Source organism: Erpetoichthys calabaricus, chromosome 8, assembly GCF_900747795.2.
Source record: "Erpetoichthys calabaricus chromosome 8, fErpCal1.3, whole genome shotgun sequence".
NCBI lineage: Eukaryota > Metazoa > Chordata > Cladistia > Polypteriformes > Polypteridae > Erpetoichthys > Erpetoichthys calabaricus.
In genome coordinates, this window is record NC_041401.2 from 79790107 (window position 1) to 79812223 (window position 22117).

At 39.7% G+C, this 22117-nt stretch overlaps 1 protein-coding gene across 1 annotated transcript in view; it reads left to right on the forward strand.

Annotated features, from left to right (window-relative positions):
• The first annotated feature begins 991 nt into the window (after nt 1-991).
• Nucleotides 992-22117, forward strand: part of baz1b (bromodomain adjacent to zinc finger domain, 1B) — a 54397-nt gene continuing 33271 nt past the window's right edge. The window contains exons 1-8 of the mRNA XM_028806944.2: nt 992-1530; nt 3017-3133; nt 3436-3580; nt 3994-4186; nt 7840-7961; nt 18678-18875; nt 19618-19812; nt 19987-21583. Of these exons, the coding sequence (XP_028662777.1) occupies nt 1412-1530; nt 3017-3133; nt 3436-3580; nt 3994-4186; nt 7840-7961; nt 18678-18875; nt 19618-19812; nt 19987-21583 (2686 nt within the window). The 5' untranslated portion in view covers nt 992-1411. The remainder of the gene's footprint in view (nt 1531-3016; nt 3134-3435; nt 3581-3993; nt 4187-7839; nt 7962-18677; nt 18876-19617; nt 19813-19986; nt 21584-22117) is intronic.

Here is a 22117-nt window from a genome sequence, read left to right on the forward strand (position 1 = left end):
ATTTTTTACAATAGATAGTTCTTTTTTTGTAGCCTTTTTAAGTGTTTACTAAATTACTAAACAATACTTAAAGAGATTTAGTTTTTTAGAATGGGGGAAATTCTCAAAATGGAGGAAAATTGCCTTGCTGACAGGTATTTTGACTGAAGTACAGTATCTGACAACTGATTAGGAGCATGGCTATTGCTGGACACAGACACAATTTCAGTCACATCAGGCCAATTTATGAGTCACCATTGATCCTAAACTGCATATGTTTGGGATGAAGGGAAAAAATCAACACTTGCACAAGGAAAAATCTAAGCTTGGTGCAGACGATGCCTGGCCTGAATTGTAATTTAAACTCAAAACCTCGAAGCTGTGAGGCAACAGAGCTAATCATAGCACCTCCATGATGAAATAATTAGAAAAAAAAATCTACTAGTCAAATGTGAGAAAATGACAACGGATGAAGGCCAATTTTGTCACCTTAATATAGGTATCTATGCATTTGGAGGCACATGTGTACTGATAAAACACATATCTGTGTTCTGAACTCAGTTTGTACGTGTGTTTAGGTCTCTGATGCTGATTCTGCCAAGGCCCTCATAAACCTATTTGAGGCGCAATGCCAGAAAGCTAATCCCGATGACAAACGCTTTTGTTTGTGAAACAGGATGCAGAATGACGAATTTATTTGACTTAAACCAGCTTTAAGATCACACATATTTAATCTGCGCGTGTGGAATTAAATAGAGTAAATACAATCAATCTAAACATGACTTAGAATAATAAATATAAACATTGGTTAAAATGGTTTATTCTTGCTGCCTGACCCTTACCCTCTTACTTCTCAACCAAACTTGTATGTACCTTATGACGTAGCGGAACTAAGAGGCGTGGTTACTTTGACAGAGTTGATGGCCAGAACGAATATCCACTCAGCGTCGCTCAATATGCATTCCATGTTCTTACGGCCAATACCAGGAGCGGTAAGGGGTGGGATAAAAGTGTGCGACGCCGCTTGCTGCCGGGGTAACGGAGTTTTGGGGCTGCCGGCAGAGGAGGATCTCCCGCCATTTTTCAATAAGGGATTTGTACGCGCTGTTGAATTATTTTCACGGTCACTCATTTGGGTCACTGGTCCAATTCTGTCCAGGCAAAGAGTCCGAGATTACTTGTGTACCCCTTGGAATCATAGAAAAATCTGTGACGAAGCTGCCGAGCCCGTCCTTCCTTGTCGCCCGCCGTGGGACCCATGGCTCTACCGGCCGCTTGAGAGGCACACACAAAGCCGAGGAGTGCTACGGCTGAGGGCCCGTCCGCCTTCCACGTTCTGTCAAGTTCATCGAGTCAGCGCTTGTGATTTTTTACGGAGTGTATTGGAGCTAAAAGCAGTTGTAGTCTGTTGCAGCACCCCTTTGGTTTTCCCATGGCACCTCTGCTGGGCCGGAAGCCATATCCGCTGGTGAAGCCTCTGACTGAACCGCTAGGCCCTGACGAAGAGGTGTTCGTTATCGAGCACACGAAGGAGGCCTTCAAGAACAAAGAGTATCCTTATGAGGCGGAGCCGCAAGTGTTTTCTGCCAAGCTTGTCTGATGATGGAACATACCTCAGAACAAAGCTGTGCATGAGAGTTCTTTGTGACTAATGCCAACAAGGAATCCATAATGTCAGGCAATGTGAGGTTGACAGAAGTGTCTGCGGTTTAGTATCTATAGTATACCGTGTTCAGGGCCTAGGGGTGCGTAGGCATTGGCAGTCCAAGAGAGGAGGAAGAATAAGGGAATACTCGAGGCCCCGATTTACGCGTGCGTCTGCCAGTTTAGCCAGTGAGTGGCAGTAACATGGTATGTAGTCTATAAAGATACGTGGCCTGTTTTGTGAGGCGGCTGTGATTTGTTTCATTTTCCGCACTCCAGGTTCCCTTGCAGATACAGTGTGAAGCCTGGTGATGGTGGCATTCGATTGGCATTGTGTAATATGCACACCTTAACCATGGCACAAGGTCCTTGCCACGTGGGTTGAGGTGATAGCATTATAATGATATTGTGCTTGGGCTAGAGTTAGATATACTTTGCCTGACATGCCTGGTATTTCCCCCAGAAACTTGTTTTGATCTATATACAATGGCTAAGGTGTTGAGTGCATGATGGATATTGTGATGTGACGAGATGGTGGTAAAATTGGCTCAAGTCAGTTATCTCTTTGTGCAGTCAAGATGCACAGTATTGTTTGGAGGCTGTATTGCATGATGTAAAGGTCATCTTGTCTTCAAGTGTGTACCTTGTGTCTAGTTGCCTTCTTGTGTGCAACTTTCTGTTTGAGTGATTAAAGCTTTGGATTGTGTGTGTTTTTGTTTTTTTGTTTTTTAAATCCCTAGTATTTTAATGTGTTTTCTTGTGTGGGTCTGTCTCATGTAAACAAATAATGAGGATCAAGTAGGTTGGCTAAACCTTGAATATAAATGATTTGCTGAAACCAGCAATTTTTCACTCCTGAAGAGCATCACACTGGCCTGTTCTTGCTCTTTAATTTGTTCTGTGGGGGAATGTAGCTAGGGATATGCATTATTGTGTGGGTTTTTCTTCTGTATATATAGTGTGTCCAAATTGTTGTTCTTTAATGACACAAGGATATCCTTCTTAGTAGTGTGATGGAGCAATTTTTCATTAGATTTTTACCAGGATTCTTTTCACGTAAACTAGTTATTGCAGTATGTCATATTTTACAATATATTAACAATATTTTATTGTGCATAAGGATTAGGAGGCAAATTACAAATTTTGGAATATAAAAAAAACTTTAAAGTTGGTTTAAACATTTTTATTACAGCTAAATAATGAACCTATGTATTCACTTTATTGACCTCTGCAGTTTTCTCACAAATAGACTACAGTTTTAAACACACACATGCTTCTTGATTATGAATATGAAATAATAATTGTAACCAAGTATGCATGTGTGTGTGTGTGTGTGTGTGTTTGGAGAGTGTTAGTTGTGGTTTTGCTTTTTTTTTCCTGAACTATTGTACAGGGAGTATGAGGCTCGCCTGCAGAGATATAGTGAGCGTATCTGGACATGCAAGAGTACAGGCAGTAATCAGCTGACGCATAAAGAAGCTTGGGAAGAGGAACAGGAAGTCACTGAATTGTAAGTAACTGATCCACATTTTTATTAGAAATGTTCATTTTATTGCCTGTATGTTTGTTTAAATGGTCTTGCCCACTCATTTCATCTGCATTATCAGCCATTTTAAAACAAGCCACAGATGATACACTGTAGTATTTGGACTAATCATGATTTAAATATTAAAAAGCTTAAAATGGAACTGTGAATTTTCTTACTGAAGCATTATTTGCCTTACCATTGTTATGGAGCTAAAAGCTATTCAACATATTAATTTTGCATTCCACCATATTTTTTTTTTTTTTTTTTTTTTTTTCGTTTGCTAGGCTGAAAGAAGAGTTTCCTCCTTGGTTTGAAAAGCCTGTCCTAGAGATTGTCCACCACAACACCATCTCACTGGACAAACTCGTTGACCAGGCATGGGTAGAAATTCTTACCAAGTATGCTGTAGATGAGGAGTGTGATTTTCAGGTAATGCTTTTGGAGTGCTTTTCTAATTTCATACATGCTTTTGTGTGCTAATGTTGTGCTGCATTATTAAAATTGCATTGTTTAATATCTCACATTACATGTAGAATCTGGGTGTTTGTTTTTATTTTTATTTTTTTATTTATTTATTTTTTGCACATACTATGTTTGTACCTTGGACATGTCCTTTCTTTCATATCTCAGCGCTGGCTTGAAAGAGCAACATTACACTATTTACCAGCTAGTGTAATTGTTTTTTTTTTTCTTTTACTTTCTTCATTGATGTTGGTAAGCCTTGAAAATTTTTTGCACTTTTATAGTTTGTAAAATAAAATTTTTAAATAAGTGTTGGAGATGAAAATACTATAGTAGATAAAGTTGTTTTTTTTTTTTTTTTTTTTTTTTTTTTATAATAGGTTGGAAAAGATAAAAGCCTTGGAGTCAAAGTGGTGAAAGTCCACCCTCTTGAAAAAACAGATGAAGAAGCAGCAGAAAAAAAACTTGAAGGAGTTTGTGATTCTCCCTCAAGTGACAAGGAGAACTCTAGTCAAGAAAATCAGAGAAAAGACACTCATATCAAAGAGGAAGAGAACCGTAGGGAAAGTCTGAGTAAGTGTAGCCATCACCTGTTAATAGAGGTAACTTGAAATTGTTCCATGTCTTTGACATGCAGTTTTTGGTGAACCTTCTATTATTCTGTGTATTTGTGGAGTAGTTTTGAAGTGCAAGGGTTCAGTAATAGGTTTGGGTTACCTGCCTAGCATTTTACACATTTAGAATGAAATTGTGTATGTGGTGTTTTTTATTTAAATGCCTTCTAAAGTTCTCTGTCCAGGTCTGCATAATTTCCTCAACTTTTTATAATGCATTGAGACTGCTTAAACGTTCGAACAGGTGGCATTTTTTGGATTTTAATATTTTTCACCCTCCGTGTTCTTTTTCAAACGGTAATATAAATTAACTACATTCTGTTCTCCCACACACTTCAGTGCATCGTGTCTTGTGTTTTTTCACTCATGTTAAGACCGCTGCAAAATATGTCTATGCATGAATTGGAGTATTAAAAAGCTTACACTCATTTAGTGTGTTCACATGCATTTTAATAAGTCGAATTTTCACAGAAATCTGGTTCCAAAAATGCCATGTATTTTGGCTAGAGAAACCAGTTAATTGGTTTTTGGAAAACCAGGTTAATGCACCTGTGTTTCTCAGTGAGTTATTTAGCCATGTAAACCCTTCACTAACTTTAAATATATATATATTTTTTTTTTGACTAAACATGTCTCTTCATGCGCTCTGTTTGCCTGAGGATGTTTCAACTTCAGCAGCCTCTGGTAGAAGGGTCTACAAAATTTTCTGAGGCAAATGCTTGGGCAATTGCAGCATTCCTTCTCCTGGTTGAAATAATCTGCTTCAATATTTCAGAAATTGCTTAAATTATGTTGATGAACTGAATGTGTAGTGTTAAACTCCGCACCCTATTCTCAAGAGTAGTGTTGCAGTTAAGGTGGTAAAAGTGACATGGCTTAATAGTCCAATTACCTTTTTGAAGTAATGAGTAACATAACCCAATACTTATTTTGCTGAAGTAAAAATACCTGCATTATTATGCTAGCAGTACTGCGTGTAAGGCAAGAAGCACATGTACTGGTATGCCAGTCCTTTGCAGGGCTTAGTTGCACAGCCAGCCACAGAGTGTACTGTATGCACATCAGTAACAGAAATGTTAACTCTTTGAGGGCTGAATATTTTTTCCAAAAAATGATGCTTTCACACAGAGATCAACATGAAATGTCTGTTGCTTCATGCTGTAGCTGCCAGTTTGCCAAGAATGAGTGGAAGGCTTGCTGCCAGGCTGGGACAGCAGCGGTCATGATCGTAGTGCAATACAATCTGGATTCTACTTCTTGTCATTGTTAACTGGCAGTCCTCCCTGGCGAACATTGTCAGTACCATGACTACCTGGGGGCCGATCAGCTGAAGCTGGAACCTCACAATCGTTTTTGATCACTTATGTTAAAATCAACATCAGCCCTGAAAGAGTTAATAAAGTATCAATTTAGTTTTAATCTAGGTATTAACTGTAGATATGCTGAAACAGAGTGATCAGGTGATTCAACAGCTAGTGTCCATACCACAAGTCATTGATGGCTCAGGTTGAAGATGTACAGTATAAAGGGGTTTGAGTGTTTTCTTCGCAACAAATGAACTAAAGGCTTCATTGGCCACTATGAATTTGAAAACAAGAATGATGAGTTGTGTGTTGTGTTTTTTTTTTTTTTGGGGGGGGGGCTCGGTTTAATGATGTCTGATCATTTTGCCTAAGGAGAACTCCAGAAACGTACATATAAATTACCTGTTCTTGTGGACTAAAGTTATTTTACTAGTGTGAATGTTGGCCCAGTAAATGAACAAACCATCATTGGAGGTAGTAACTCTATTTGCAAATGTGATGCTTTGTCAATTGGTGTTAAAAAGCCATGTATTCATGTTTTTACTGCCCTTTTTGAAATTGCCAGTAGCACTGGCATTATGTGAGGCAAAGCAAGTTAATTAAGCCTTCCGATACTGTACTTTCAAGATGTGTTTTCAATGTTTGGTAGATTGGCCCATTTTAACAGTTATGACTATTGTGGTGGTATTGTCCTTGACGTTTGTGTCACTGTAGGAATTGGTAAAAGGACCATTTTAAGAGAAGTGTTAATCTAGTTGGCATTGAAGGGAGTGAGAGTGAAGTAGTGTTTGGTGTGTGTTTTTGCAGTGTTCAGGTCACACACACCATTGCTGTGTAATTTGGTTTTCCAGCAGACGTTTGGAGAGCCCACTACCTAAGTGGAGAGATTTGAAACTTTAATGTCAATATCAATCATCTTTGTGATCATTTGTCTTTTGATTAATCAACACTTTTTTCCTTAGTTTTGTTTTTCTACTTTAACGCTAATTTACTGCATGATGCGTCTAATAGATGCCATGCCTGGCCTCTTAAATTTTGTTTGTTGGATTAAATTTATAGTAATTTGTTATCATTAGTTTTCTCTTTATGCAATGTGTGTTTTGTATTTGAAACTTGGAGGTGGATAAAAACTTTTAAATTTGGCTCAAAACCATGCATGAGGAGCTCCAAATTATTATGTTGGTTTCCTGGATATTAAATGTATACTATTAAAGATACCCCTTTTTTCCTCTTTGTAATAAGCTAATTTTAAACCGCAGATCCACTTCTCTACTAATGATAAACAGGAGGCAAAAATTATTAGGATGCACCACTGCTGAAAAATGTCTGACACAGATTTGTCTTAATTAAATGTGCAAAGGCATCTGTTGTAACTTTTATCATCTTGAATGTAAAGTAGATTTCTGATTCAAGTTAAAATAATTAGTACTAGATTGGGATCAAACAGTTTTTCACACCAGTGATACTAACCCCATCTCCAGTCATGCTTAAAACACTATACAGATGCTATTATTGTAAGGCTTTACAAGCTTTTAAATTGAAGCATTTCTCAATGCTACTAAATAGTAAAATAATACCTTTCCCTGTGTGGTGTGCTTTTTTATTGTAATTTTTTTAAAAATATAACACCAACTTTGGAAGTGATATCACTGTTGCCATGGTTACCATCCCAGACAGTTTAAATTTTTTTTTTGTGACAGTCTTAACGATATCTTGTGGGCCTGCCTACTGAATATCGTATCGTTTAGTGAAATGTTTTGTGCTGATTGAGTGTCTGGACAGAGTGGAAGTTTTCATTTGTGAATTTTTATTTTAAAATTCACAAGGTATTTAGCGCTGCTTGTTTTAAAATGTATGTACTTTTTACTTGCAGTTCACATCTGTATTAAACAAAAAAAAAAACTAAAATTCATGTGGGGCATTCACAAAAGAAGGCAGGGTAAGATTTGTGAATTGCAACACAAAAGCCCGATCTATTGTAGGAAATGTAAGGTTTCTCTGTGTCTTGGTAAACAAAAATTGTTTCAAATAGTTGTAGTATTTGCTGGTGTTGTAGGTGGCAAATGTTGAGTATGGGGTGGGATACATTGGGTATAGAAAAACGCTTTTTGGGACATTTATCCTATTTGTATTATTCTGCAAAAACTCTTTAAAATTTATTTAGGTTTATTAGTCAGAATCTGCATGTTGTATTAATAGTTGTATTAAATACTGGGCTGGTATTGTGTTTGTGGTGGTGGTGTTGGTTTTTTTTTTTTTGTTTTTTTTTTTTATACTTATAAATTGTAGCTTGACTGATTTGTTGTAGGTGATCGTGCACGTCGCTCTCCTCGAAAGCTTCCCACCAGTATGAAGGAGGAAAAGAAAAAATGGACACCACCTAAATTCCTACCACACAAGTATGATGTGAAACTGATTAATGAGGATAAGGTGAGAATTATGGTCAAATTTGAAAGAACTTTGTTAAAATGAAAATGACAAGATTTAAGTTGGGTAGAATGTAGAGATATATGCGTTACATTTTTATTAAAACCTTTTTTGCTTTTGCTATGTCTGTAAAAGATGATCTCTCTCTGACTTGTACATTGCTCTAAAGACATAAGTGAAAACTACTGCTTGCAAATGAATGTGACAGTTGAAAGCTTGCTTGTTCACAAACAGGATTCTTCACATGTGCAAAGTGACCTAAATGAAGAAAACAAAATGGAGCACACTTCACACTACATCTTTGTAAATTTAATGCACAAAAAGAGACAAAATGAAGTTTGATTGCTGAATCTGAAAGTCATTATTCTTTAAAAAATCCGTTGAATATGGTGGGCAGGGATAACATACAGGACTAAACTTTGTCTTCCTCAATTGTAACAATGTAATACAGGTGCAATTTATTTTTTGTCCCATTATCTCATATTTCTCTTCTGGTTCGTCCTGCTTCCACTTCAAAACCGGTCCCGCCCACACGCAACCGACACGGCATTTCTTGATTCCTATTCTTCGTCTTCCATGTCATGCACTATACTGGCCTGCTAAGCGTAACACATCCAACAAGTACTCGAGGTGCTGCCACAACGATAAAGTAGCTTTACTACCTTTGCGGGAGCCACCTGTGTCTTTACAACAGCTTCTTACACTGCAAACATCAGAAGCTAAAAATTATCGTGAACACATTCGAGAGTACAACTCTTCCCTAGCGTTTGCTTCCATGGGTGCACAGATAACTCAACCTCCTGGCCACGGACCATACTGTTTTAAAATACACAGGTAAATTTATCACCAAATCTCTCCACTATATGCTAACACTTCTACCTCTCCAGGATATGGACAGTTGTATGTTTTTGACACCGCGCAAGCTACTAAAGAATGCTCACAAAATAAAGCAAATTCTGCATGCAGCAAAAATGTACTTCTCCAGCTAGATTCCATGCTCAGAACCATCAACCCGTTCGCTAAATCATACAAATGCATGCATGAAATCGCTCAGTCCAGTCCAACAGCATCTGTACGAATGGTTTTCAAGGAAACCCCTAGGTAGGATTTACGATGATACAGCGCCCCAACATGTCACACCGATGTTGCAGCGATTTTCGTCGGAGAAGAAAGCGAAACGCCTGCCGAAAGGGACATTTGCATCTATCCCATAGGCAACTCCTGTGAACAGATTTCCACGCTCAATATAAATTGCGATCCTATGGTTTACCCACTTTTATTCCCTTACGGAGACATTGGCTGGCACAAAGATTTACAACATGTTCCCGATAAAAGAACTTCCAAGCAAATAAGGCTTACTCAATGCCAATTTTACACGTACAGATTAGCAGTGAGGAATACATTTAGTATTTTGCACTCCAGCGGCAAACTATTCCAACAGTACGTCGTAGATGCGTATGTTAAAACAGAGGGCGTGCGTCTCAACTATCTCGGATTACATCAACAAGATCTGCGCATCGAACTATCAGACGCACCACAAACAAACGCTGAAAATAACAATGTTCGTGTAGGCAAAATTATCATATTACCGTCCACATTTCCAGGAAATCCAAGATACATGCAACAGAACTATCAGGATGCCATAGTACGTAAATTCGGAAAGCCTGATTTATTTTTCACTTTCAAATGTAATCCTACTTGGCCGGAAATTCTATATGCACACTGCGTCTTTCAAGAAGTATTTATTTCTTCTTGATTTCTGAATTCCTTTCTCACCGTTTTCCGTTCCTGTTCTTACACCGCCGTATGCTATGGCGGGTGTCGACTAGTACCTTAGGCAGTCTGTGTTAAATTGGCAGACACCTAAGATACACACTTGCATTTCAAATTGGTTTTGGCCAAAGCAGCAAAAATATGCATTGCTGACATTGTTTCAAAAGGTTATTTAAATTTGTGCTTTTAAAGTCCTTACTGCGGCACGGTTGCGCAGTGGTAGCACTGCTGCCTCACAGTAAGGAGACCCGGGTTCGCTTCCAGGGTCCTCCCTGCGTGGAATGAGTTTGTTCTCCCCGTGTCTGCGTGTTTCCTCCTACAGTCCAAAGACATGCAGGTTAGGTGGATTGTAGGGCTTCAACTAAAGATTATTTTGGTAGTCGACTAATCGTTCAATTTTTATTTCAATTTAGTCACAATTATTTCATGCCTGACTATTTTGAAGCCTGCGATCTGTGGTTGCACATCCTGTTCTGGGCTCCAGTGCATGTCTTACCTCATCTGCTCACATCTGTCCACCTGTGAATGTCATCCTGATGTCTCTGCATTAACACGATTAAAATTTAATAATAATCAAATTAAAATGGCAACCAGTGAAACATGAATCTATATTACTAAACCACAGTTTAATTTATGCACAGTGGACGCACCGAAGTGCATGCGCACTGTGCCGTGGCGCCCCAGAGTCAAACGCAGCGGCTTCCCAGAGTCAGTAGGTGGCGCCCAAACAACACAACCTGTAAACTAAACTTGCTGTAATCCACTGTGCCAGCAGTCTGTGTGGCATGTTTGAATCACATAACGGTCATTCAGTATCAGAGAAACAAAAATGAGACCGCATGGATAAAAACAATAAACGTAGGCTTTTACAACGCGCTTCACAAACACCAGAAGCAAAGATCTCACGGCTCCAAAACGAAACACCTCAAGTAACTGCAAGAGAGGCACAGATCCAAAAAGAAACTGCACAAGGGCTGCAAAGTCGTTCAGTATTCCAACAAAGAAAAAGCCAAAGACAGGAATGACGGTCAGACGCTGAACGATTCCGCCAGTTAGCGGAGAACGCATTCTATAATGAGTCCACTGTTCATGAAAATTCATTGGGATTAATGACTGTCCTTTGCAGTCATTGTCAATCACTTAACTTCCTTGAAGAAAAAACTGGCAGTACAACTGATGAGTTTACACGTTGTTGTTAAAAAGGTCAAGTTTAGCTGCCTGCTTTGGATGAATATCCTGAATATTTACGTAAGCTTTTGACTAACAATGTACCCGAAAGTAAAAGCTTTATGGAATGCATTAGATCCTACAATAGTTCATTTGCTTTTGCATCTACTGGGGTTAATATCAAGCCACCACCTGGGAATGGCCCATATTGCTTTCGCGTGTGTGGACAAATACTGCATCGGATTGGAACAGTGCACCCTGAGCCAAATCACCAACGCAAATTTGCCCAAATGCACATGTTAGATCTAGATGACGCAGTTTATCAACGAATGAACCTTCCTGAAAACAAACAATGCACAGAGCTCATAATGAGAAACGTAACTGAAGTCATAAACAATCACCCATTAGCAAACTCTATAAAGATGCTACATGAGGTTGAAAAAGAAGCCAATACAAAAGCACAGGCGGACGGTGTAGCACCAACTAAAATTGCCTTAGTGCTAATAAAGGACAAAGAACACGATCCGAGACGATACAATGTTCCCATTGTTAATGAAGTGGCAATTGTGTTTCAAAGTAAAGATGGTGAGCCTCTGTTTCACCGCGATATTGTCAGGAAATGGAAACCTTACCAATGTGTTTCAGCTTCACCCAGATATTATTCAAATTCCTCACGTCTTTATCTGCGACGACTTGGTAACGGAGGTTTTTGGTGAATCGATATCATTAGACCAGATACCACATTTGACACACCGAGCTAGATTATGTCCAAAGAATATTGACGTTGATCACATAAATAACCAAGTGATTGCATTACTTCCTGGAGAAAGACACGTCTTTCTAAGTACTGACAGTATTGATTCTGACAACGAAACGGAGCATCTTCATTTCCCATTAGAATATTTAAACACTATTAACCCGGCCGGATTACCACATCACAATCTTAACCTTAAAGTGGGGACAATAGTCATGTTATTAACAAACCTTAATACTAAACATGGTTTATGCAACGGTACACGGTTAGTCATGAACACCATGACAGAACATGTTATTGAGACACAAGTGCTAATGGGATCCCATACTACCAATACTGCTTTGATTCCCAGAATTGACCTTACAAGTTCTGACCTGGAATTACCCTTTAAACCTAAACGATGGCAATTTCCCCATTTAAGGCTGCATTTGCCATGACCATCAACAAATCCCAAGGACAAACCATGGACAAAGTGGGCATTTACCTATCTGAGCCTGTATTTGCACATGGACAACTTTATGTTGCCTTTTCAAGAGATCGGCGTTCGTGTGACATTAAAGTGAAGGTTGTAACTACTCCATACCAGGGACAACTAATTCAAGAACAGCAAGCCATCTTTACTCAAAATGTTGTTTATAAAGAGATATTTGATTAACTATTTTGTTTTTACCATTTTATGAATGTTTACTTTCAAAATACTTCATTTAAACCTTTCCACTCCGATATTGGTTTTACTTATAAGTGCAACAACTCAGACATTTTGGACTTATATGATGTGACAATTACAATTCCATTTTTGTTTTAATAAATAGGTTAATGTTAGGACAAATATTTATATTTAATTCAATGAAAACTTTACCAGGACGCTCCCACCCTCCATCACTTTTCATTCCGGACGCAGGACGCACCGAGACGCATGCGCACAGCCCCTCAGCACCCCAGAGTCAAACCCAGCAGCTTCCCAGAGTCACCCGAACAACCCAACCTGTAAACTAAACTTGCTGTAATCCACTGTGCCAGCAGTCAGTGTCAGCAGAAGCAAAGGAATCACGGCTCCACAAACTAAACCGCTTTAGTACAGATGTGCTTATTTAATTAAATGACATTTCCCCGGACGCACCCACCCTCCATGATGTTTCATCCATCCAAATATCGGAGGGAACAGAAACTGATTGCCATTCTTGGATTTGCAATTTCTTTCGAGAATCGCGGGCTTACTGGTTTGAAAATAATCAGATGGTTTTTATATTCGCGTGACTAACACAATAAAAAAATACATTAAACAATACAAACTAAAGTGCAAGTTGTCTTTAAACAAAAAAAGTTGCATTTAACTTGACCAAAAAATACATTGTTAAAACAAATGTTTTCCATATTTTAGTAATAAATGACAAAATGTAGACGTAAAGTATATAATATGTAAAGCCTGAAGTGCAAAGATCAAAAACACTTTCACAAAAGGTTCAAGGGATGACACAATAGCGTCCGTGGTGCAGCGGTAGGAATTGCTGACTTATTTAGAGTCCCCTGGTTCGATCCTGACTGCCTCATATATTTACCGTTTTGAGTAGTGAGTTGCTCTTATTGTTAATATTATACAATAAACACTTTTCATTTGCATCTGTAACAGCCACTGTAAATGTGTAGTACTTGTAAAAGTTACCTTCCCCCCCCCCCCCCCCCCCCATATTTATTCTCTGTCATGATCACGACAAGGGGGCTCTGCCCCCTGCTTGCTTCGCTCGCCTACCCCCGACGTTGGATATCCTAAAATACATTAGTCGAGCTCGTTCGTTTTGGAGCCGTGCCCGCTTTGCCCGCGGCATTTCAGACGCACGTTGTAGGCGCCTGCATTCATTGATTTATATCCAGGCGGGCTCGTGTTTGTATATCCGTCAGTCGAGCGCGTTCGTTTTGAACCCGTGCCTGCTTTGCTTACGCAGTTTCAGACGCGCGTTGTAGGTGCCTGCGTTCATTGATCTTATCCAGGTGGGCTCGTGTTTGTATCGTTGAGCTGTATTGTGTTTGAATTTGGTGTAAAGCGTTCAGCGGTTTGTACAATCCCAAGCAGCATATTATTCCTAACTTCACTCCGCAGTAGTGCCACTCACAATATGGCGGTGACGCCTGTGCCTTCACTCCGCAGTAGTGCCACTCACAATATGGTGGTGACGCCTGCACCTTCCGTACTTTATGGACCCGTGGGGCCTCCGTAGCCTCTTCCATTTGAATCTGGGCTGCAGCGCATAGTCCTCCTTTTTTTTTTTTTTTTTTTTTTTTGTGTGGCTGTGTTGGTAGTCATTAGCCATGGGCACGTTGTTGCTTCATTTCTCATTCACATCAGTTGAGCTCTTTCGTTTTTGGGCCTTCGTGTGGTTTATGAGACGCGAGCTGTATGCGCCTGCGCAGTACGTCTCATGGTCCCATCGCTGTGTACCTGCGTCCATGCCATCCGGTTTACCATTCTCGGTTAGTAATATGGGTACATACTACTGCTCCCCAGGGATCTGACACTGTTACTTTTTATCTGAAACTGGGAATAACTGTAGATGTGAGTGGTACTTTGAGACAATTGAACTGGATATTCTCTGATCTGGATAGATAAAAGCTGACGCACAAACGCTGGCAAATCTGCTTATTCGTATCTCATTGTCACTTGATTTTTTTTATTCAGTTTTATTGAGTGTTCCTGCTTACACTGAATTAGTATGCACCTTATGGCCCGCGATGTCAAAGCCACACTGACAAAAAAACAGACATAGGTATATATGATATTTGGAATTATTCATTTTATGACCTTATTGTACATTTCGGAAAAACATTGTGGCACGGATGCAACATTTTTCATATTCATTCACGTTTGTAATCAGTGAATGCATTTTAACCCACTCCCCCGACCTTGCCCTGTCTGCACAGGACTCCAGGACATGCAGAGGAAAGAATGTTCCTCTGCAAGGTGAGCCATGAACACTCTTCTTTTCTCAGTGGACCCCATACATGCCTTGCACAGTGCATGTGCTTTGATTGCCACCAGGTCAAGCTTGTTATAGCACAAGCAACTGGCCCCCTGTGTGCTTCTACTAGCACTGAATAAGCTCATGCCTTCTGGTGTCAGCGCGCAGCACCCTGGGGGGGGGGGAGACAAATATATGTGACATTTTGAAGAAATCATTGTATGACCTGAATAGTGCCAATCAGAAAACATCATCGTACTAATGCAATATTATTTGTACACCTGATCTGTTCGTTTTCATTTGTTACTTGTAAAAGTTTAGCTTTTTTTCAGTTTTATTTTCTCAGTCTCGTTCACGTTCTCCCTCCCTTCCTGATCTGACCCTAACTAACAGCGCCAGTATAAATTCTCAAGAGACAGCGGCATCACAGCTCCAGGATGCTTGTTTTCAGATGCTCATGCATCACGGTGGTGCTGCCGTGAAAAGAAAGCTCAGCTTTGCATAATCTGCATTCAATTTTTTTTCTTTTTCAGTGAAGTGCTCCCACACTTTAGAAAGTTTGTCTTTTTTTTCCCCGTCTCCTTCCCCCTCCTCTATCCAGCTCGCCATTGCAACCACGTTTGTTTTCCTCTACATTCTTCTTCTCCTCAGACATTCTTTCTTCGTTGGTAGGACTGTGTGCAGTCTTGACAAACAATAGCAAACGATACTGCCCTCAGACGTTCATGTAGTGCATTGCAGTTACAAAAACCAATGTGGTTTTTTGTGACTGGAGCCTCTATTGAAGGTTCTGTTTATGATGCATCGACAATAAAAATCCGCGTCGTTGTTTACGTCGACTAATCATTGCAGCCCTAGTGGATTGGCATTTCTAAATTGGCCCTAGTGTGTGCTAGGCGTGTGTGTGTGTGTCTGTCCGTGTCCTGCGGTGGGTTGCTGCCGTGCCCGGGATTGGTTCCTGCCTTGCGCTCTGTGTTGGCTGGGATTAGCTCCAGCAGACCCCCGTGACCCTGTCTTTGGATTCAGCAGGTTGGAAAATGGATGGATGGAAGTCCTTAATATCGTGAAAGAAAACTGTAAATATGGCAGTTATTTTGAAATATTTAATGCTGAAAAATCCTTAAGTTTAAGAGTGACCTGAAACTGATTGAGAGCAGAATGATACTTTTAGGGTGCTAGAGAAGAATTTTAAAAACCTGTTCTTAGAAATTTTTTTTAAATACAATGGCAAAGAGTGAAGTAGAAAAAATTGTCCTAAATGTGTTGTGAAGACTTTTGTTTAAGAAGCAGCCAATTCATTTTACTAATGATGGTACAAGGATCCATATTACTAACCGAGAATGCTAAACCGGATGATGGACGCAGGCACATCCGGCAATGGGCCGTAGCTGCAAAAAGACGTACTGCGCAGGCGCAAAAAGAGTCCGCGAGAGTCGGCTGAGGAGCCGAGAAAGACGGACAAAAGAGGGCGAGAGAGGCGGACAAGACCACAGAAAAAAGGAGTGAGCACAGGAAAAATGGAGAAATGAGGCGCAAAGAGCAACGAAAAAAGGAAAAGGCACATAAAAAAGTATTCAAACGCAAGCAAAGCACGAAACACATTGCATACGAAACTAGACAAAAAAAAAAAAAAAAAAGAGGCCCGCGCACAACAGCAAGGCACCGCCCCCCCCCCCCCACAGGCACCGGACGGGACACACACAAAGAGGGGGATTCAAACAAGACACAGGAACACAAAAAGAAAGAAGACGCTCGCGCGACAACAATCCTCACCCCCCCCCCCCCCACACACACACACACATCCATAAGAAGTGACACCCAAAGCCACATATTCTAAAGTGAACGTCAACACCTTCACACTAGACAGCATAGGTGTCAGCATTGGTGGATCTCCTTACAATAAGGCACTATTAACCGTTCAACTGCAGAAAAGGCTCCATATTAACAGTGAGTGCAATACTCCTTATTACTTATCCATATTTCTAAAAGAAAAAATGTCTCGACTCCAAAAACGCAAAGCTCAACTAAAGCTTCTAACTAACGATGTACCTAAAAGTAAAAACTTTAGGAACTGCATTAGATCCTACAATAGTTCATTTGCTTTTCCATATACCGGAGTAAATATCAGGCCACCAAAAGGCAATGGCCCATACTGCTTTCGCATATGTGCACAAATACTGCATCGCATTGGAACAGTGCACCCTGAAACAAATCAACAACGCAAATATGCACAAATCTACATCCTAGATCCACATGACGCAAACTATCAATCAAAGTGCTGCATCGCAACAGGCACGGATTCAAAACGAAACACCTCCCGTCTCAGACATACGTTAATGGCAGCGAAGGCTACAACGGGCTTCTCACACAGCACAGGCAAATCGATTACAGCTCCAAAACAACACGTCCCAAATACTACACATGCAACAACGCGCCTCTCAAACGGCACAAGCAAAACATACACCAGGAAAATTCATTCGGATTAATGAATGTCATTTGCAATCATTGTCATTCAGTTCACTTCCCTGAAGAAACAACTGGCAATACAAGTTATACATTTACACGTTGTTGTCAAAAGGGTCAAATTAGACTGCCTTCTTTACATTCATATACTGAATATCTACAGAAGCTTCTAACTGACGATGTACCTGAAAGTGAAATCTTTATCAACTGCATTAGATCCTACAAATCGGTATCCACTATGAACATTAACGGTGGCACTGTACGTGACATCCGTCTTGAAAAAATGTTGTTTATTGATGAATGTTCAATGACATGAAGTCACTTACTCAACACCATTCATAAACTTCTACAAACGTTTATGAATAATAATATTCGATTTGGAGGAAAGGTACTTTTATGAGGAGGAGATTTTAGACAGTGATTAGCTATTCTTCCAGATGCCATGCACTCAGCTATTGTTCAGTGCACCTTAAAATACGCAGACAATTGGCATTGCTTTCAAAACATACAGTTAGTAAAAAAGATACGATGTCCAGAACCAGATCATAACAATTGCTTATTACAACTGAGAGATGGTGCACTCACCAATACAGATGGACTTCAGCCACATATTATTACAATTCCTCAAGCCTTTATCTGCGACGACTTAGTTACAGAGACATTTGGAACAGCAATCTCATTAGACCAAATGCCCCTTTTAACACAACGCACTATATTATGTCCAAAAAATATTAATGTGGAAAACATTAATACTCAAGTCATTCCATTACTTCCTGGAGAGACACAACTCTTTCTAAGCTCTGACAAACTTGACTCTGATCACAACAATAACCATCTTAAATGACCTTACAAGTTCTGAGCTGGAATTACCTTTTACACTTAAACGGCGTGTACAAAGACATTTTCAAATAAACCTTTACACTGTGCCACACACTTTATTGTTTGCTTTCTATTTGCATCATCTACACCGTCACACTATTCTATATCTCATTCATACATCACGCTCTTTGTCATTCCCAACACCAGGGGTTGGCGAACGAAGCGAGCAGGGGGCAGAGCCCCCTAGTAATTATAAAAACAGTAGAAGGCAGAGTCAATTCTGGTAGTAATTCGCAAAAAGAATCCGTAACATACTCCAGTACTCCATAGTTTTTTTTTTTTCTTCAAAAGTAGTGTTTTTTGTTTTTAAGTATATTTAAAACATTAAGGTTAAATGTAACTATTTGAATATGAATTCTTAGGCAGTAGATTGGTTTTTAGTGCTATTGCCTAACAGTTGTGTAATTTTGAGTAAATAAGTATAAAATCTAGACACTACCTTTTTTTTTTTTTTTATAATTCCCCTTGGGATTAATAAAGTATCTATCTATCCATTTCCATTATGAGTATACAGGTTTCCTTCCTTGTATAAGATGTGTGAGAGAGGCTAACTGCTAACTCTGTATTGGCCTTGTAAAATAAAATGCCACCGGTTTCTTGCATTGTGCCTTATATTGCCATGGAAGACTTCTACCCTTGACTACTCCCAATAGAATAAGCAAGCTAAAAAATGAATTGAGTGATTTTTGCTTTAACTGGAATTTGGCATAATTTCTGTTTCTGCTTCAGATAATCAGTAATGTACCAGTGGACAGCCTATACCGCACTGAGCGCCCCCCTAACAAAGAGATCATGCGTTACTTTATTCGCCATTATTCCTTGCGACTGGGAACAGGAGAAAATGCACCTTGGGTGGTTGAGGATGAGCTTGTAAAAAAGTACACTCTCCCAAGCAAATTCAGCGACTTCCTTCTGGATCCATACAAGGTATTTGAAAATAAGTGAAGCATTTCTTTTACACTTGGCTGTTTGCATCTGGTCATGTGGCCTTTTTTTTAAATTTGCAGGCTTTTGTGTGTCCTTAGTAAGTAAATATTCCCCAAGTTGGCAAAAACTCAATGACAATATAATTATGTAAATGTGTCTAGACAAGTTTTTCTTTTGTTTTATAAATTAAGCCACATGTATAACTGGACTAGATACCTAATGCAGTTCATCCTTTTAAACAGAAGTGTGTAAATTCTCTTCAGTAGAGTGTGTGAACACCGATATTTTGAAAAAAGGAAATTACTACTTCACATCTGGAAGAGAAATTCATTTTGAGTTGTAAAGTGTAGTTCTTGGTGCATGAATATTGGTAATTGGGCGCGTTCAAATGACGACTGTTAAAACTATTACCGCATTGTTACTGCATGTCCGTTTCATCTATACATCAATATGCAATGTATTACCTTGCAAAGGTTAACAACAGTATCTTAAATTAGAATATAGAGTGGTTAATACTGTAAGGTTGTTACTAAGAAATCAAGCCAAATTGATTTACTGTGCCTTTTTATATTGCATACTTTTAATGGTTTCACATTTTTGTACTGCCCAAGTTTCCTGAAAATAGTGTTTGTGGTGGTGTTTTTTTTTTTGTTTTTTGTTTCCTCCACTTCCCTGATTATTCATGTAAGATGAGTACCTAATCTTTAATTCAAGATATTAACATTTCTTATTACCTTGGCAGTACATGACACACAACCCCTCTGCAAAACGTAAGAGTTTAAGTTCGGTTGACAGGAAATCTTCAAAGAAGCAAAAGGGAGATGAATCTGGCAGGGACATGGATGTTCTAACTGAAAAGGGAGGCGAAAAGAAAAAGAAGAGGAAGAAAAAATCCGTTGGGCCTCCCCTCAGTCCAACACTCTGGGGTCATATGCAGGTGATGATAATGGGAGGGTGTATTGGGGGGTGGGGTGGGTACTGTCTGCTAAATTGGTAATGCAGCAGTTGCAATTTCAGAGTGACCATATCAGGTGATCTTTTGAGCCTGGAGATTAACAGATCAGAATTTTTTGCTTCTATATGTTTTAAAATAAGTCTCTTGTACATACAGGTGAAAAAGACCATGAATGGATCTCCCTTGAAAGTAAAGAACTCTGATGGTGCCATTAAAGACTCCAGTGACACAGAAGATGATGAAAATATTGGATTAATTATTAATCCAGACCTCCACTTAGGCAACAAAAAAAGTATGAAAAAACGAGAAAAGAAGTCCAATGGAGACAAGCAGATCAAACACAAGAAAGGAAACGGCAAACTTCTTAGTGGGCAGAAAAGTTTAAAGACGGCCAAGAGGCCCAAAATGAAACAGATGACACTTTTGGACATGGCCAAGGGCACACCATCCCGTAGCCCTCAAAAGAAGTTCAAGAACTCCTCTGGGGGCACCCCAAAACTGGGAAAGCCTCTGCCACCCATGGCATTACACCTTCTCAGATACTACAAAGAAAACAAAGGTAAAGAGGATAAGAAAAATGCCTTGTCCAGCTTGCTTTCAAAGGCAGCTAAAGTTTTGACCCCAGAGGATCGGGGTAGGCTCCCAGAAGATTTACGTGAACTTGTCCAGAAACGCTGGGAGCTTCTAGAGCAGAAAAGGCGTTGGGCAGCCATGACGGATGAGGAAAAGCAGGATGTTATAAAAAAGAAAAGGGAGGAAATCAAAGAAAAGCTGAGAGAAAAGGCTAAAGAGCGCAGAGAGAAAGAAATGCTACAACGGTTGGAGAAGCTACGGCGATATGAAGACCAGGAGTTAACTGGTCAGCCCTTGCCAACCTTCAAGTTAGTGGACATGCCAGAAGGGCTGCCCAATACACTTTTTGGAGATGTTGCCATGATTACAGATTTTTTGAACTGCTTTTCAGGCTTGCTTATGCCAGATGATCAGTATCCCATCACAGCAGCAGCACTTATGGAATCTCTTGCCTCCGAGAGGGGTGGCTTTCTATACCTTAATCGGGTACTTGTAATTCTCCTTCAGACCTTGCTTCAGGATGAACTGGCAGAGGGCTATAGTGAACTAGGTATGGTCCTTTCAGAGATCCCCCTTACTATGCACTCTGCTTCAGAATTGGTTCGCCTTTGTTTACGCCCTTGGGATGCACAGGATGAAAGTGGGGAAGGTTCTTCCTCTGAAGACCGAGCACTTGTTGGCTTTGATGATGAGAACTATGAGTTCTTAGAGAAGCTGGAAACGATGGAAGTCTTTGAGCTGACTCCTCAAGAGAAAGTCAGTCTCTTAGTTGCACTGTGCCACCGCATACTGATGACCTACTCTGTTGAGGACTATGTCGATTCTATGCAGCAACGCTCTGTGGAACTCTGGAAAGAGAGGCTTGCTACACTTAAGGAGGTAAATGATCGTAAGAGAGCTGAAAAGCTACGTCGGAAAGAAAATATGGAAGCAAAGATAGATGGAGGATGGGTGAAAGTGGAGGGAGGTGCCAGTACAGGATCTGTTGGCACAACAGGAAAGACTGATAAAAAAAAACCAGTAGCTTCTGCTGGGGAGAAAAAGGATTCCGCTAAACCTAAAGTAGAGGGTACCATTCCAAATCAGGAGCCAGAAGACATGATCAGCACTGTCAAGAGCCGTCGTCTACATGCCATTCAAGCAAAGAAAGAAAAGGAAGAGCAGGAAAGGCAGATAAAAGGTAGGTAACATGCAAACCCTACACTGTAGCTTTTATCATGTCTAATTGCGAGTGTATACAGTCACAATTAAAGGTTTGATATTTGTTTTACACCTTTGCTATTGTGGAAACAAAATGACTTTTTAAATATTTAAAACGGCACAGCAGAACATTTATTTCATGCATGTTTGTGGGTTCTGTGAGAGAAAATGGTACTGATGCAAACCTTAATGCTCCAGAATAGGGATGGAAGTTATATTCACATTTCATAGTTGACGAACTCTTTCATCTAACTCCTTTATTCTAGTCTTCCACTTCTGTTTTCACCTTCCCTTCTTTATTTATTTTTTGTCCCTATGGTAACAGTCATCTAACTTTTGCCTGCATATTCATTGTATCTGTTCATCACATATACATACCATTTCAACCTACTTTCCTGTAAATCTTTCTCCTACTTTTTTGTTGTACTTCAGATTGTCTCTTTTCTTATTCTATCCTTTGTAACTCCATACATCCATCTCAAGATTCTCATTTTTTGCCTCATTCAACTTCTGC